General features: G+C 41.5%; 1 protein-coding gene across 1 annotated transcript in view; it reads left to right on the forward strand.

Moving 5' to 3' along the window:
* Positions 1-5,303: 5,303 nt before the first annotated feature.
* The window catches only part of zswim5 (zinc finger, SWIM-type containing 5), a 71,917-nt gene continuing 59,121 nt past the window's right edge, over positions 5,304-18,099 (forward strand). The window contains exon 1 of the mRNA XM_037787473.1: positions 5,304-6,066. Coding sequence (XP_037643401.1) covers positions 5,487-6,066 — 580 coding nt within the window. The 5' untranslated portion in view covers positions 5,304-5,486. The remainder of the gene's footprint in view (positions 6,067-18,099) is intronic.

An 18,099-nucleotide genomic window follows, 5' to 3' on the forward strand; every position in this document is an offset into this window, starting at 1 on the left:
GATCTCTGTGTATCCCCTGCCCTCCTCTAAAGACTGCTTTTTGGCGTGCAATTATATTGAACAATAGGCCAAAGCCGATGGAGGATGCAACCCGTTACCATGGAAATGATTATGATGGATTTGTGGATAGACAGAGCAGGTAATTGGAAAAAGATTGATGGGTGACAGGGTGAAAGAGAGAGGTAGAAAAGGATGGAAAGAGAGAGGGATAAATTACCGAAGCAGCAGTGGGAGGAGAGAAAGCCCTATTACACCCTATCTTTCTGGGATTTACAATTATATAATGATGCATCCTCTCTCTCATCAAGTCAATAGGCAATCACTCTTTCTGGCTCTTGGAGTCACACCCTCGTCTCTCTCTCTCTTCCCTGTATTAGACCTTCTTCTATTTTTCCCATATCCTGTTTTCTCTGTCTTCCCTTCTCTCTCCTGCCTCCAACGAGAAAAGTGGTTCCATTGTGTATATTTCCTCTCATTACCACTCAGCGCGGGGAGGGTAAAGGGTAGAGACGCCCCCCGTGTGAAACACACATACATTCATGTAAACATGTGATGTGTCTGTATATTGTCATGTTCTCAGGTTGTGCGTGGAGAAGCCTTCAGGGTAGAGAGACGCTGGTTTGTGATTGGAAGGTCGCCTCCACAAACCGGATGACAGATTCTAGGTGAGGAGGATGAAAAATCAGATTCTTCAACCACTGCTATCAACCTGCCCTTGAGCAAGGCAATGAACTCCCCGGTGCAGCAGTGAGTCAGCTCAGTTGGCAACAATTGTACACCGTGTTTGTGTTGGGCAGCTCAGAAGAAACAAGGAGGAACAATTGAATGTGAAAAACATGGCAGTTCCGCTCTAAATGTAAATTTTAGATTGGCTCATATGTACAGTAGGCTGTCACTAAACTAATATTCCTGTTAATAAGAAGCATCTTGCACTCAGTAACGTTCTGTCTCTGTCAGAACCTTACGGTCTAAATTCATCTACGCTCCACTGAGAATTTTACAAGAAGCGGCTACAAAACAGCGGAGATGAACTACGAAAACATACAAGCAGCATGTTGACATTTATAAAAAAAAAGGAAAGCTGACGTGACATTATTAAGTAATGTGGATGTAGCGTTGACATTACTCTCAGTTTCCTGTCTTTCATGTTGCTATCAGAAGGAGTGAGTAAATTCAGCCGATTAGACTGTTGTCTGGCTATTAAATAGGTATTATCAGTTGCTATAAGCTCCATAGATGTGGGTCAATAGGGGCCTACTACACCCACTAGTAGGTTTTTATCATCTATTCACATGGTAGATCACCGAAAGAAGGTATAAAAGAACACGACAGTGATCTCTAGTGACTGTAGTCATTATTATTAAACACAGGACTTTTACCAAGGAGACCGGAGTTTGCATCCCATGTGAAACCAACAATATGTAGTTGTCTTTGTGTTCTTAGTTATTTCAACCCAAAACATGTTTTTCCCTAATCTTAACAAATTGTTTTTCGTTGCCTAGTTGTAGTTTTATTGCCTAAACCCTAAGAAGTCAACAAGACCTGTAACCATAAATGTACACAACAAAGATGGCGGTAGCTGTAGCTTCAAAATGCTTAGAAGACTTCGAAAACTAGGTTCAAAGCCGTTTCACACCAAGCACAGATTTTCGTCTGAAAAATTTGCACGGATATATATAAAAGCAGATTTTTTGGGTTCTTATGAATGTTTGAACACCCCTGCGGAACATTTGTGCAGGGGAATAAGTATTCGGATGGACCTCGATTTCAGCAGATTTCCGCCTGCTGAAATACTGTACATGTTTGACCAATGAAATCCTTTGTTAAGTAGCCAAGTGCTTCTGTATGTTGCATGGAGAGTGTGTATAAATAATGGACCCGCTCTTTAAATATAACATTTTAGTAACATGAGGCCACTTTTCAGTATACACGACCTGTTACCATATTTTCACAATACTGTAGTTACAAAATATCATGAAGAGCAACAACATTACTATTAACTGTGTGCATATCACAGTGACTACTTTCTATAAGTAGTTGTCTTTTGTGGATTTTGCTCCACAACATTACCTCATTACTTTGAATGTCTTTTCTCAAAACCTTCTGTGTCCTGCTGTGGGAACAGCATGCTGCACCCATTCAAATGAATGTGTATTCGCTGACCTGAGGTCATTGATATGTATGGGACACATAATGGTGTGAATTTAATTTGCAAAACAGTAACTTTGTTATTCATGAGGAGAAGTTGGGATCGTTATCTGCTTCAATGTAAAATGCACCTGCGTGTCAGGAACTTCACTGTCATGTCAGAGGAAGAGTGCAGGTGTGATAAGTGAAGTTAATAATAAACATTTAAAAGTAATAAAATAACTGTATGTTATTTATTTAATTTGAATTGATTATTTATTATTAAGTTCACTGGTGTTCCGTTTAAGTATGTTTTGCATCAATGGCTTACACCCATTCATTAAAATAATAAAACATATTTGAATATTAGAGAGCAGATGTGGGAGCTGTAGCTTGCATGCCACGCTGATAGGAGACTGGAGTGTTTTGTTATTGTGTTGGTTAGTGACGTGTAACATCCTCCACCTCCCATCAATCCATTGACCCCCTCCTCTTCTCTCTCTCTCTCCCTCTCTCTCTCTCTCTCTCTCTCTCTTAGTCTGCTCAGCTGCATCAAGTCACACAGACATATAGCTTAAGAGACAGGAAATTAAGAGACTAGGCTTTTAAAATAAAAGACTCACTAATACCGGAGGACTTATATATTCGTTGCATGACATCATGGCAGCTATACTGTAGTTTCTGCAGCTGTGGGGATGCAGGAAGATGAAGTCAGAATGAGATGAAGCCAGAGCACGTCCACACTATAGGATGATGAAATAGCTGCACCAGTGGAGAGCTTACACGCCCTGGAAGAACAACTGGTATCCACAGAAGCTGAAAAGGATCAAGATGAACCCGAGTCAGACCTTGTTGTTGACTTTTCACACCGCATGTTATCTCCAAAACCCTGTTCTTCTAATGCTTTAGCATTCAGAACACATCTCGTCCACATTTCTGCAACAGAATGGAAGATAAAACACAAGCGGAAAGGCAACCAATTGACTTAAAGCTTAAAATGAATAATAGAAAACATACTATATGTGAAATACCCACTAGTAGTGGGTTATATATTAGGTTTATATTCTTATAATTATATGTGTTATGATGGTGAGAATATATATAAATCGATAAACTATGACTTTGCTGATTGTTATGGAAGTGATGTATCTCAATTAGAACATAATGAATAATTCAATAATTCAAATAAATTACATTAATTTATCTGAAATAATTGATTGACAACTTGGAAATCACAGGATAGGGTAACACAGCTCAATGAACCTGTCACGGATGAGTAAAGAAAATAATAAAAATAATAAAAGGTATATTATTATGTAGGTCTAAGTGGTCCAGGGCATTCTGTCAGGGGGTCCGCAAAATAATTAGCTATAAATTATATAATTGTGCTGTATCATTAAATATAGCCTAATAATTCAAATAAGCATATTGTGTCCATCACTCCCACCCATGTTAGCTTTGGACCAATAGAAACTCTGATATGATTGTGACACGAGAATCTAAAATGTATGGAATAATATTGATAAAATATTAACAAATATACTGTACATATGATATAATATATAATGTGTATTTAAATATAATAATATGAAGAATATTAATAATGAAAAACATATTATGAAAAATATTATATATAGGCCTAGAAGCCCATGTAGACAAGAATCCAAAACATATGGAATACAATTGATAAAATATAAAAAGATGCACTGTACATATGATATAATATATAGTATATGTGTAATTACATATAATAATTATTTTTATTATAATAATATGAAGAATATATAATGAAAAATATTAAATATGGAGCCACGTGCACACAGGTACATGCTCAAACTTACAAGTCCATATCCAAACAATACAAAACGATACTAGAAAATGGATAGAATATGAACAAATATTATGTTTTTTTGTTTTTTTAAACTCTCTACCTCAGTTCCATATTTGACATTTCTTAATCCCCTGGTCTCTACTGTATATCTCATATATTTTATTATCCAGCACTATATCACTTTTTTCACTATATTCACATTTTTAATTGTCCCGTATCTCAGTTGTTACCCTGCACTATCTATCTACATATAATATTATATAATAAGCATAACAAACATTTGTAATGCATCAGTCGTAGGTATGCTATGTCGTATTCTGTCTTGAAATGGTGTAGAAAAATATAAATGATAAAAAAAAAATGTTTTTTACCTTATTTATATCCCTTTACAGTTTTTCTCGATTGTTTACACACATTTTCTGAAAGCATGCCTCATACTCTCAGAACTCTACACACAAATCAAAAAACACACACACAATTGGCAAAACCCCTCAATTCTCCTGCAAAATGAAACTTTACATTCAAATCAATGTTATTTCTTCTCAAAATGGTATTTTGTTTTCAAATGACACACACAAACCATCATATGAATAGACATTTATAAGAACCAGTTGAACACTGATGTGCTCAATGTAAAACACTATGATGAATGGAAAACACTTCTTCTCCATTCATCATAATGACTTAGGCCTTTTTTTTGTTTAGTGTTACACTTACTACAGACAGTACATACATAAGTGTGTTGTAAAATATTTTAGAATATTGTTTTTATACTCAGAACACACAAATACACGGTAACAAATATATTTTATTTTCCCCACAAAAACAATGTACACAGTGTACATCCCAACCAACACAAAGTTGCACATACAGTGGTCTACATACAAAACAACAGAAGAATTTACTGTATACAGTTACAGTAAAAAAAAACTATGCTGCATCCTCTCTTCTGTTTCGGTCTGGCCACAACACCTCATCCACATCACAAGCAATGTTTGCCCTTTTATGCTAAAGCTCTGATTGCTAATTGTAACACTGTGTGACAGGTGTTTGCCCATGTGATGAGTCAGTGTGCATAGTAGGGCAATTGACTTTAGAATTTTGAATGACAGTGTGTTCCTTGTGAAAACGAGATTTTCTTCATGAAAATTGTGCCAAATGCAGAGAATTGTGTGTAGTGTTTTGAAAAAAGTGTGTTTAGAACTGCAATTTGAGTGTAAAGCAGGAATTGTGCTTGTAGTTTAGCAGAATTGGTTCAGGGGGTTGGTGCATGAGTTACATGTTGTGGTCATTGTGTGTCAAGTACCAGTATTTGTGTGTAAACAATTGAGAAAAACTGTAATAACTCACACACTTTTTCTGTAAAATGCCTCATTTGCAAATAGCGAGTTTTATTTTGAAAGCAGTGATCGGAAGTCCTGTTTGGTGTTGACTCTGCTCAGTGTGTGTGAATGTGTGTGAATGTGTGTGTGTACTCGGCTTCCTGCTGCTGCTCGGTGTCCGTCTCGTCAGTGTTGATCGGCTCGCCATGGCGGAAGGACGCAGAGAACAGCCGCCCCATCATCATCATCATCCTCTCCTCTCCTCTCCACCGGCCAGCAAGCGACCCTGCCTGCGCCCCGCTCCCCGAGGTCCCGGCCCGGGGCCCGGACACGGCCATGGCAGCGGTAGCGGCGGCGGGTTGCCCGGCAGCTCCCGGTACCGCTCCCCGGAGTCCCTCCTGGACTGCGCCGCCAAGGCAGTAGCGGAAAAGTGGGCCTTCGAGAGAGTGGAGGAGCGCTTCGAGCGGATCCCGGAGCCCGTCCAGCGCCGCATCGTCTACTGGTCTTTCCCCCGCAACGAGAAGGAGATATGCATGTACTCGTCGTTTCAGTGCCGAGTCGCCGGCGAGGAGGGTCCGTCGGCGGCGGCGGCGGCTACTGCTGGTGCTGCTGCGGGGTCCGGAGCTACAGCCGCCGGTGGAGGTGGCGGTGGTGCTGGAGGATCTACCGGTGCAACTGCTACCGTGGCGGCTGCAGCCGGAGCAGTAGGAACCGGAGACGGACTGCCTTTCCGCCGGGGTATCCGCCTCTTGGAGACCGGCTGTGTGGAAAACGTTTTACAAGTCGGTAAGTGGAATATTTCCCCTATAAAAAAAACAGTGCGCTTTTTTTTTTTTTTTGGCACAAACTGGAGCTGGATCTTTTTTTTTTTTTTTTACTGAGGGGGAGATGATTGATGGAAGTTTTCCCTTCTATCGTGGAAAGTATGCAAAGCGTCCCTTTTTCTCCTCCACATTATAACCACACATGGCTCTGTGTGTGTTTATACTTTGATGTGCGTAAAAGGACGCATTTATTCTACAATTTGGAGCTTTTTTTTTTATTGGCCCTTCATGTGAAAAAGGGGGAAGCTAGCTTATAGCCGACCAGCTGCTGTTAAAACATTAAAGGGCTTCTTCTTCTTCTTCCTCCTATAGTGGGGCTTCTCTCTTTTCTCTCTGCGTTATAGTGGGGCTTCTCTCTTTTCTCTCTGTGCGTCTTTGCGCTTCACGGCGCAGCCTCTTTTTCCTCACACGGTGGGGCTTTTCTTACAAGAGAAGCCGGCACTTTTTCCTCTCCTCTCCGGGGCTCTCCTCGTTCGACGACGGTCGGTGGCGGAGCTGGCTGGAAGCCCCCCCGGCGGAGAGGAGGAGGAGGAGGAGGAGGAGGGCTGGTTGACAGACGCGGATACAAAAGCGTTTCTAGCGTCGGGGCTTTATTTTTGTTTGTGCAAAATTCCTCTTTTGCAAAAGTCGTTTTTTTTTCTCCCTCAGTTTGAGGGTGGCTTATAGGCAAAGAACAAAGGCGGTTATTGGGTCTCTTATTATGATTAATCCAATGTTAATCCGACAAAAAAAATCCCCCCACAGCAGCAGCAGCTTTTTGTGTGTGTGTTGTTTATTTGCTGCTGCTGGTCGGACCGGACAAAGAGCGCAGTCGCCACCAACGTGCACAAAAACATATTGTTTATTATTATTAAAGTTAACCCTTTGGTGGCTGTGCATAACTGCCTTTTTTTGTTATAGCGCGTTTTGCCCTGCAGCCTTGTAGTCACACAAAAGGCTTTCCAGTTTGAAATGATCGATAAGCGTCTCGCGTTTCCAGCTCTGCAGAGAGAGAGAGAGAGAGAGAGGCAGTCTCTCTCTCTCTCTCTCTCTCTCTCCAAACAAAGGGCCATTCCGCAAAGCTCCACTCACATTCTCATTAGCTTTCAGTATACCCCCGGCTCTCTACTGCCACAAAACATGAGCTCAGACATCAGGGAAATTGATGAGATGAAACCGATAGATTGACCAAAAAAAAAAAAAAGCAGTCTTTTTTTTTTTGTTTTAAGGCCATATGGTGTGAGAGCCACTGGAGCTTGTCTGGGGTTTCATGTTGCTCCAAGGTATCTGGAGGAGGAGGAGGGGTGGTGGGGGGGTATAAAGCTGCAAACTGTGGCTGCTCTGTGACTGCTGTATCTAATTGCATCCTATGCTCATTGATTCCACCCCATAATTAAATGAAATTTGAGACTTGTGAATATGAAAGTGAGGATTGCTCTCGGTGAGATTTGTTGCAGCCGTCTGGCTTGATGAAGTTTTGCAAGTCTGACTCTGTCTGTAGGAGTCACCATATTTGTTGTGGGCTTTAGTTCTGTTTGATTGCTTCAAGGCCTTATACACTTGTATCATATGAAGGGATTGTTTGTAAAACCAAATGAGAAGCGATGACCTACTTTGAACACTTCCTGTCATATTACAAACACATCAACCTTGCATGGTGCTCCCACATACAGGTATAACTAGGGCAGCGATGTGTGTTAATTCTGGTGTGTGTGTGTGTGTGCATGCACAGGATTCCATTTGTGGTGCATAATAGCAACATGCAAATTACAAAGGGATGCCGCATCCTATTAGTTAATGAATGTCAAATTTAAACGGCCAAAACGAAGTACACACCCGTGAGCAAACACTTCCAGTCTTACCTGCCTTACCTCGCCCGGCGAATCGTTCCCAATCTATTTCTCCCTCAAGGTCAGTCAGTCGTCATAGCAGGTAGGCGCACGGTGTTGTCTTTCTGTCAACAAAACTCAAGACGGGCCAAATAGCTGTGTGACATCAAGATAAGATTCGGCTTGTTCTTCACTTTGCACACCATGGGAACCAGTTAAAGTGGAGAGGTTTTACCGACTGACTTATAACAGGAGAACAATAGTTTTGTTCACAGCTGGATTTAGAGAGGTTGGGCAACAATGCTCAGCGCTCATTAAAGGTCGTTTTACACACCTGTAAATGACAGCCTTATGAGATTGTTTGCACCTGCATATAATATAATCTGCACTTATAAAGTAGTGGCGGTGCTTGTTTTATGAGAAAGCGAGATGGACGTGCTCTACTCATGTGCTCTGCGATAGGAACTTGCTGGAGAGTGATTAGGAATGAGACGAGGCTGCGTGCCGACACATGCATATCGATGGTGTTGATCTGCATTGCAGTCTGGAAAAGTGGTATTTTTTTAACCACGTGATATTAATTGTTTAGACTGGGCTGCAAGCTGCATTCATACACCAAAACACAATATTTTTTTCACTGTATTTACACCCTTTTATTTAGTTTAGTTTGCTTTAAAGTGGCAGCTGGCAGAACATTTTTGGCATCATTGGACAAAAATTCCATAATAATCTTTCACCATATTGTAATTCAAGTGTTCTGAGAGAAAACTAGACTTCTGCACCTCCTCATGGCTCTGTTTACAGGCTTTAGAAAATCTAGCCTGTGACGGGAGACTTTGGCCAATCATTTCAGAGAGAGAGAGCGTTCCTATTGGCTGTTCATTCAACTCCGATCAAACGGTCAAACTAGGCAGCGCATATCAAATATTAATCAATATTCTGTTACTTTAACGCCTATTTCTTGCCTCAAATGTTTTCAGAAACATCTTGTAGTGTACTGTTTAGCTGTAAAATGAGAAAGTTTGCTTCCAGCTGGTGGGCGGTGCTTGGTATTTCCTCAGCTGATGTCACAGCATGGCTACTGGGTCGCAAACTTTATCATTTCACAGCTAAACAGTACACTACAAGATGTTTCTGAAAACATTTGAGGCGAGAAATAGGCGTAACAGTAACAGAATATTGATTCATATTTGATCAGCGCTGCCTAGTTTGACCGTTTGATCGGAGTTTGCGAGTGATTGACTGCTGCTCAGAGACGGCAAGGCTCCAGCTCGGCTCTGATTGGTTGTTTTCCTCCGGTCTGTGAAATCTTGCAGATGCCATTAGACATCTAATTTTTTTAGACATATTGACATTAACATTTTTAAAATCATATTTGCTCCAACTTGTCTACTTCAGCTCTAATTGTTTCGATCGGGTTGCAAGCTACATTTATACACCAAAGCCAATCCTTTTTTTCTCCACTGTATTTACACCTTTTATTTAGTTTGCTTTAAGTCAAGACAGAGTCATCATCTGTCTGCATCAGTCCCAAGCTGAGGTGGGCGATGCTGCTCTCGTCTGTTAGTCACTTTAGGGGAGCTGAAACAGCTGTTTACCACTGGCGTCCTACAGCTTTAAAGACATCCACCGAGCAAGCAACCAGGAACACTGAAAACACTGAAGTGGCGAGCTCACAAGCGAAGCTATCATGAGATATAATATTTTTTTTCTTCTTCTTATTCCTCAGAGCTATAACAAGCACAGCAGGAGCTCCTGTTCCTATAAACTCATTCTCGTCTGTAGACTTGTTTTTTTGTCCCGGTTTCTCAGAATCGGTGTGCGCCTAGAGCCAGATCTGGAATTGCTCGTGTTTTTTCAGGTAATTACTAATGGGATCTGGTGCTGGGAAGGGGGGGTTGGACAATCTGCTTTTCTACCGTGCGGGGACTTGACAAATTCGATGTCCTACGGGGTCACGGAAAGTTTAAGACCAGACTAGGAGTGTGTGAGAAGAGGGGGGACAACTGTTGCCTGCAGTTGCCATAATAAAAAAAAGTTTAAGAAACACAAGATCTCGTTTTCGTAACGAGACGGGTCACATTTTTTTACAATGTTTTTTCATATCCACTGCCTGCTGATCTCTACTGCCCTAAAAGTTTGCATATGTATGCAGAACCTCTTGCAAGCTGAGTAATAATGACATGTTTTCAGTCGGAGTTGATGATAATGTTTACCATTGAAGACATCTGTGTATGCATCAACATTTTAAAGAATGAGTCGCCTGCCCGGCCTGTCCCTTCGATGCCCTCCGCCCGCGTACATTACGCGTAAAGGCTCTTTGTCTGTCAGCCTCTTTTAGCCGTAATACTGACGGATTGAAGAGACGTGAGCTCATCAACAACTCATCGGCCCATGTGTTCATAATAATCTTCCCCTCGCTCCAAGTCATAATTAGAATAATCAAAGCTAAGCGTGCTTGTATTTATAACCCCCCCCTCCTCCTCTCCATCATCCATGGCACATACACACACATGTGCGTCCCGAACCCCCCCTTGCCAGAGCCTTATAAAGTCCTCAGAGAGCGGGAGGAAGGGATATAAGAGGAGGGAGGGATGGGGGGGTTCCTAAGCTTTGAGTCAAGCTTTGGGATTATTGGGTCATGCTTTGTTACCCAGCTGTAGAAAAACCCCTTGTTCACAGAAAGGGGAAGGGGGGTCTGTCTGTGTGTGTGTGTGTGTGTGTGTGTGTGTGTGTGTGTGTGTGTGTGTGTGTGTGTGTGTGTGTGTGTGTACGTCCCCGTCTCCGCAACGTTACATAAAGCTGTAATGGGTCCCTGACGCCTTTTGAAGCACCGGTGACTCTGACAAAGCGGGGCAGCAAAGTTGAACAGGATTAAACTGTATGGGAGAGTGAGTCAGTGGGCTGAAACACGGTGGGGCTTCTTGACTCCAAACACTTCAGGTCCTAAAACCGCTCCTTTAATTAGGGCTGGGTATTCAACATCAGCACTTTTTTTGGTACCCACTGTCAATCGAAAGCTGTCAAGTATTAAAAGTTGGCCTGTCAAATATCTTGACAGTTACTTTTTCTTAACTTATTCTAAGATCAGACTGTTTTGGATTTTAAAGGTAGGGTTGGTAATGTTCTTCTCTTTACATCTCAACAGCAATCAATAAATCAAATGCCCTTAAAAAAACAATCTGGTATCTTTTGCTGTCGCAGGACTGTAATAAGCCCACCCGCACATTTCAATAGCCATGTTTGTTGTTGATGTTCATAATGATCAATTTGGGGGAGTGGCTTTGCAGGGAGGCCTGAAGGGACGGACTGTCAGTGGTGCTGACTTGGCTGCTTTCTCGCTAGATTTAGGTACTTTTGGAGCTAATGCTGCTAAATACTTTCATTGGAAAATAGTTGGCAACACTGGGCTGGGTTTTTCAGTTGGATAATCTTTAAAATCTAGAGTACTCTTGCTAATTTCTCAGCATAACTGACATTACCTTTAATCAAAAAAATTTACCAAATTTATATGATTTTTATGTTGCAAAGTTCTTGTACTTCTATTTGTGTTTATAGATAATATGTAAAATCTGATAATTTTGGCTACTTTTGTTAAATACAAAGAAGGGTTTTGCAAAAAAAAATAGTCTATATTTCTTAAAGTTAGGTATCAAAAAAGCAATTCCTTACCGGGAGTCCAGGTGACATCTTTAAATTCTCTTTAAAACACTTCAAACCCCCCAAAGAAATTCAGTTAGCAATGATATAAAACAGAAAAAAGGAGCAAATCCTCAAATCCAAGTGGCTGAAAACAGTGAATAGTTGGCAATGATATATATATATGAAATGATTAGTCAAGTGGCAAAACTGTTGGCGATCAATCATTTTAGCACTACGTCTATACTACTTGCCACATATTGCACATTTTGAGCAACGCACAAGTGATTAACGTAGGTAATCGAGATCACTATTCTGATAAACTCCACATTGAAGTATGTAAAAGAGCAGCTATTTGCGATTGTTTTTTTATGTCCCATCATTTTGAAATGTTGTTTATTGTGGAGTTCCTATGGGGTTCCTACTTGTTAGTCAGTGTTATGTCTTGTATGATTTTCAGTTTGTCGATTGTGTGTGTGTGGAGGGAGGTGTTGGTGGTTGGTCTTGCCAGTATTTCCTCAGATGTAATTTCCTGGCAGAATGGCCGTGGGGTTCCTTGTTGTGGAAAAGCTTGTGAGCCTCTGGTGTAGATCCGCTCTTTGGTTGCTCAAGAGTGTTGCGATTAAAGTCAGGAGGAGGAGGTGAGCTCATCCCCCGCTTGCCTCATTTCCAATCTCTCTTCCTGACTCGACTCTCAGGACCGCGTCCACTGACACAGCTCCGTTTTCATCTTCCTGTTTTTCTTTTCTAATTTCTTTAACTGCTTTTCGCTCAATGCATCTCAAAGTAAGTCACGTCTTTCATGTTCCTCACACACCCTCCCTCTCCGTTTCTTTAACTTACATCAGTAAAAAATGACTCGCACTTTAATCATATTCCGTCTGTAGGCTCCCGCATAGTAAAGGGCTGTTAGTCGGCCAAGGCGAGATCTTAAAAGGTTTTTTTTTTTCTTTGCTTTACTCCTACCGTCTTCTCTGCTGATCATGAGTGAGGCTACTGCTGGTTGAGGAAGTGTTGGTGGTTTTGACAGGAGGACGGAGGGGGTTGGGGGAAGCTGGAAAGAGTCAGTCATGACTCTGTTTTGAGAGAAAGAGGTCAGACAGTTAACAACACCACTCCGGGCATGTGCCTCTGCAGTGGTTCCACACTGTCGGGATGCTGGCTCATGTTCTTCTGGGCAACCATGAGTAACTTCTCAGAGGGCAGACCCCTGTATGACTGATGCTGATGATATTTATGTGTATACGGGAGGAATGAATAACACACGTGTTGGAGGGTTACATTTTTCCTACACTCTTTGGTCCATTTTATAGGCTGGAAACTTAATTTCTTATTCGCATGTACACTCAGGCTGTTCACATACACCGTTCGTAGCTATAGCTACGGAAAATAATGCGCTGAAAGTCGTTTATATACCATGAAATCAATGTAATCCACGGAACCAGGAAGTATAAAGAGCGACAAACATGGCCTAGGGAGGAAGTCGGGGTGGATGGGATCGTACCCCGTGAGAAACCAGAAGTCAGTGTTGATATATTTATCACGTAACTTCAGTACTTAAGTTACACCACTTCTGGAGTTATTTTAACCCAAACCACAATCTTTTCCTAAACCTAATTAAGTAGTTTTGTTGCCAAAACCTAACCAACTCGATCTCTTCCTAAACCTAACCAACTCGATCTCTTCCTAAACCTAACCAACTCAATCTCTTCCTAAACCTAACCAACTCGGTCTCTTCCTAAACCTAACCAAGTCAATCTTTTCCTAAACCTAACCAAGTAGTTTTGTTGCCTAAACCTAACCAAGTCGTTTTGTTGCCTAAACCTAACCAAGTCAATCTTTTTCTAAAACTAACTAAGTAGTTTTGTTGCCAAAACTTACCTGCGAAGGCAGAACTTTATTTTGAAAAGACTGGAGAGAAAATTGACATGTCCATCACGTATTTCTGGACATTCGTAGGAAAACTACGGAAAACGGAAAAAAACTTTTCGTAAGATATCATTTGAACCGTTGTGTGATGATGCGTCGGTACACTCATAATACTGTAATATAGTGTGCTTTTCCATATCAGGCATTTTTATTCAAACTGTTGCTCTTGTTCAAATTTAATTGCAGCTTTAAATTTTTGTTTTTTTGCTTCACTTTTGCTTCAAGTCACATTTTACTTACACAAATTTCCTAATTTAACTCTTGTATGTTTTCTGTATGTTTTACCTAAGATCCTGTTTATGTTATATTACCAGTGTAATTCAATTATTGTGTGTTGCAGTTTTTGTCGCAAAGCCCTTCGTAACTTTGTTTATAAAAGCGCTTTATATTATTTAAATACCCATCATTACTTTCATTTAAAGAAATGGTCCATTTTCAACTTGTAAGTGCTTTAACCTTCACTGCAGTGGTAATTGTAGCTGGATACTTGAACATTCATTTGCAAAAGCACATCTTTTTTTTCCCTCCTTAAGTGCATTTCTTCTTGTATATCTATTTATCCATGTATATTCACAGCAGATCCCATTCTGAGCCACATCTTAAGCCACTTAGCACACACACACACACACACACACATGCACTCACATAGTCCGCCTTCAACCCTTCCCCTGCGCACAACGCAGACAGACAATATTTAATCAGTGTAATTAATTCCATGCCGGCCACACTCGAAAAGAGAAAATCGGTAAAACAAATCGTCCCCGCTCTCTTATTAGCTCTCGGAGAGGCTCGTGAAAGATGAGGCCATTAGGACGATGCTCTGTTGTTGTATTCATCAAAGGAAGAGGCACCTGTACGCACGCATGTCTGAGAGCGCATGAGGACTGATTATCTAAAATCATTAATCAGAGGTTGTTGTTTGAGGGCTTCGTCCACCAAGACGACGTGGCGACCATTGGTACGTTTAATATGAGACACAAAACGCTCGATGGAGGAGGGATAGGTGCTAATCCACACACTTTTCTTTTGTCTTCAGTTTTGCTGCTCTGCACTCGCTAATTAAACCAGCATTGTTCATTAACACCAAGTTCTGTACTGTTTCGAGTGTCCAGACGCTCATGCTGTTCACACATGATCTGTCGTCGAGGCAGCGCATCAAAACCACCAAGTAACAACAGAAAATGACTGTTTGAAGCAGCAACTGCACTCAAGATAGCAGCAAAATCAACAAAACATAATCTTAAAGGAGACACATTTATGCTCATTTTCAGGTTCATACTTGTATTCGGGGTTTCTACCAGAACATGTTTACATGCTTTAATGTTAGAAAAACACATTATATTTCTCATACTGTCTGAATATACCTGTATTCAGTCTGAAACGCTCCGTTTTAGTGCCTGTCTCTTTAAAAAGCCCAGTCTGCTCTGATTGGCTTGCAAGAAAAATATGGTGCACCTTTGCAAAGGTTTTTCTCAAGCTGTGGGCGACACCTGTCATTTGTGCTCTTAGTTGCCATTGGAACTATTTGTATTCTAAAACCTTTCCCCAGAAAAGTGTCTGAATTGTTCACTGTTATCCCCATCTGAATGATCATTGCGTCTCCTCCCCTCTCTGTGACGGCAGGCTTTGAGTGTGGCCATTCGGAGCAGCTATAAACACTTCTTCCATTTAGACACGGCTGGACAACACCTCATCAAAACTAGTATGTTTTAGTAGCACCCCCAGGCTGTAAAGCCTTGGTCATACTCCCAAACGGATGTGTACATGAACAGCTGCGGACACCACGGACGCATGGTAGTTCTGTCTGCTTGCAGGACGTGTTCCACACATGCGCAGTAGATCGCTTCACAACAAATTGACAGTACACGGACGTCCACAGCCTACGCATCACGCAGAGTAAGCGGACCCTCACGTAATCGTGGTTGCGGAAAGTATAACTTTGGTTTGGCCCAAGTCTTCTTACATCCACGTTTTTTGCAAGCGAAAATGTCTCCTGGGAAAACAGACAACCATTTGTAGAAAAGCAAATGGGAAAGGTTTCATTAACTGTGTATAGATATATTATCAGCACTTTGTTATTGAAACCAATACAGAGTCCTGTTGAATTAATGAAAAACCACCTGGATTGTTACTTTAAAGCCAAAGAAGCTCTAAAATGGAAGTATTACCCTCGCAGCACTGTAAAATGAATCTTGCTGCATCCTTCAGTATTTCCAGCATTGTTCTCATTTTCTCCCTCTCTGTATTTCCCTCATGTGCTCTCTGTTTAAACCTGGCCTCAGGTGTTCCAGCCACATTTTTGCAGCGATTTCCAGCTTTGCCATTTTCCACTCCGGACTTGTTTGCAGTAGCAAGCAAAAAAATAAATAAATGGCATTCTTTGCCGTCGGTACAGTTTGTTTGCTCAGCCCCCGTCCCTCAACAGCAGCTCCTCTCTTACAGTTGTCAGCACAACATGTGTGTGTGTATATGGAGGTTGTATCTGCACATGTGATGAGATAAAAAAACACACATAGCAAACACGTTTTTACCACTCCCGTCCTGTTTTCATACCTCCCCGCCTCGTGTGTCGGCCTGTGTGTCGGCCTGTGTGTTTTCCTACACCTTTAGTGCTTTTACCTTGGGTGGTGGGTGTGCAATCATCAGCCGAGATCAATGGTGGCCTTGTCCTTTTAGCTTTTGAAGCCGACAGCCTGCTGCATTCAGTTATTGCACTGTTCCACACCTGTCTTTTATTGGCTTGCTGTGTGTGTGTGTGTGTGTGTGTGTGTGTTTACCATGGGTTGTTGTACACATTTGGCTCCCGTCCACGTCTCAGAGAGAGGCTGGACTTGAAAGGGAAGGCCGAGGCTCGCAGGCCGGACTATTATGTCCTCGTTTGGTTGTAATTGCCTAACAAATGTTGGGGGAGAAAGGAGAGAAATGGACAGACGTGGAGGGGAAGGGGGTATTTGAAATGCAAAACAGACCCCACAGACTCATCTTCGGGATCCGGTTGTTAGCCTCGTATGCACCAGACTGCTATGACTGGGGGGGGAAATATTATATCCCCTATACTACTTACTCATACTCATGTAATATAATCTAATAAATCATCCCACATGTGATTAAGTGACGCATTTCCATGGAAATAAAAGCAAATGCCTGTGGCACGACAAGAGGGGAAGTCCAGGATGATTTAAGTCTGGGAGGAAAGCAGTGACAGGTAGCATTGTTTTAAACAAAAAACAAAAAGGGTCAATCTCTTGGGGGTAGACCTATTTGTAGAGGACGTGATTCTATGTGTGGATTTTTCTTTATTTGGACATGGAAGATGAAGAAGTTGTCTTGAACTTGAAGAAGTTCAGGCCTCAACAGTCCTGCCAACAGAGTATTTTTACCCCAAATTAAAACTTAAGTTTATTAAACCCCATTTTCCTTCCTGCTTGTTTAACTTGGAGAGAGGAGGAAAAAGCCGCATTACTCTCTTCATCTCTGTGGTGCTATTGATTACTTGATGGTTGGATTGAACTCATTCACGCAGAACTCTCAATCAAGGTGTGTGTCTAGATGTGTGTGTCTTCTACTCTTTTTTCTTTATTAGCTGCAGGCCATTTTCGAAGATCCCCGAAAGCTTAAAGGGAAAGTTAAAGTTTTTTGACCTGTGGAGCAAGTATGCAGCTTTTCAGACAGAAATGAAGAGCACTAAAAGGAGGCAGAGGAAACTATTTTTTTCACAGATTATCTGTCTCGTGTACTACTGGACTACTCAGGATATAATGATGTTAATGTTAATGTTTTAGCAAATATGACAAAACGTTTTTTTTATTTAAGTTACCAACTGTAGCTTTAAGAGTACATATGGTCATCTTTAATTCCTTTCTGCCTTGCACGCTCTCTGTCTTCCTTTCTTTTGTATGCTAAAAGAGCAGTCAAAGAGCAGATTCAGAGACTAAACCACAACATTGAAAAGATCAGGGACTCTCCGAGCCAATTAGATTAGATTTGACCTTTTTACACCGCGCATGATCATCTGCTGTGGGTTTCTGGGTTCGATCTACGTGGCAGAGCACCGGTGGAATCAGTTCTTGGGGGTTACTGCGGCCTCGCACACATTACGGACCTGTGCATGAATACAAAACACAATAGCATGTATGGCAGCAAACGGAAAGAATCTTAAAGTAATGCGATTATCTTTTTTTTTTTTTTTGAGTTCCACATGTGCAGCATTTTGAGCCCAGCACTCCAGCGCTGTTCCCTCCCATAATGCCCTGCTTTGTGTTAGCCAAGTCCATGACGCTGATGCTTTCCATCTTTCCTTTGAACGCAGTGAATTTGGTGCTTTTATTGTCCATCTCCACTTCTGATGGGCCGTTGTAGATCACAGATATCAGACATGCAGATAGTCATCACTCCTATATTTTCTCTCTCTCTTCTTTTGAATACACATGCGGCTGTGTATTGCAGCAAGTGTCTGTATCCTATGTACTTTTCCAATCTCAGCAGCACTCAAAGCCCCTCACTACAGTGCTATTACTGCCAACAAGGCAGACGAGGGCCCATAGGAGTCCATTGTGTGCGAGACGTCCATTATAGTTGGATTAGAAACTATTTCCATACATTCGGTAGACTTTGATCTG

The sequence above is a fragment of the Sebastes umbrosus genome, chromosome 12, assembly GCF_015220745.1.
Source record: "Sebastes umbrosus isolate fSebUmb1 chromosome 12, fSebUmb1.pri, whole genome shotgun sequence".
NCBI lineage: Eukaryota > Metazoa > Chordata > Actinopteri > Perciformes > Sebastidae > Sebastes > Sebastes umbrosus.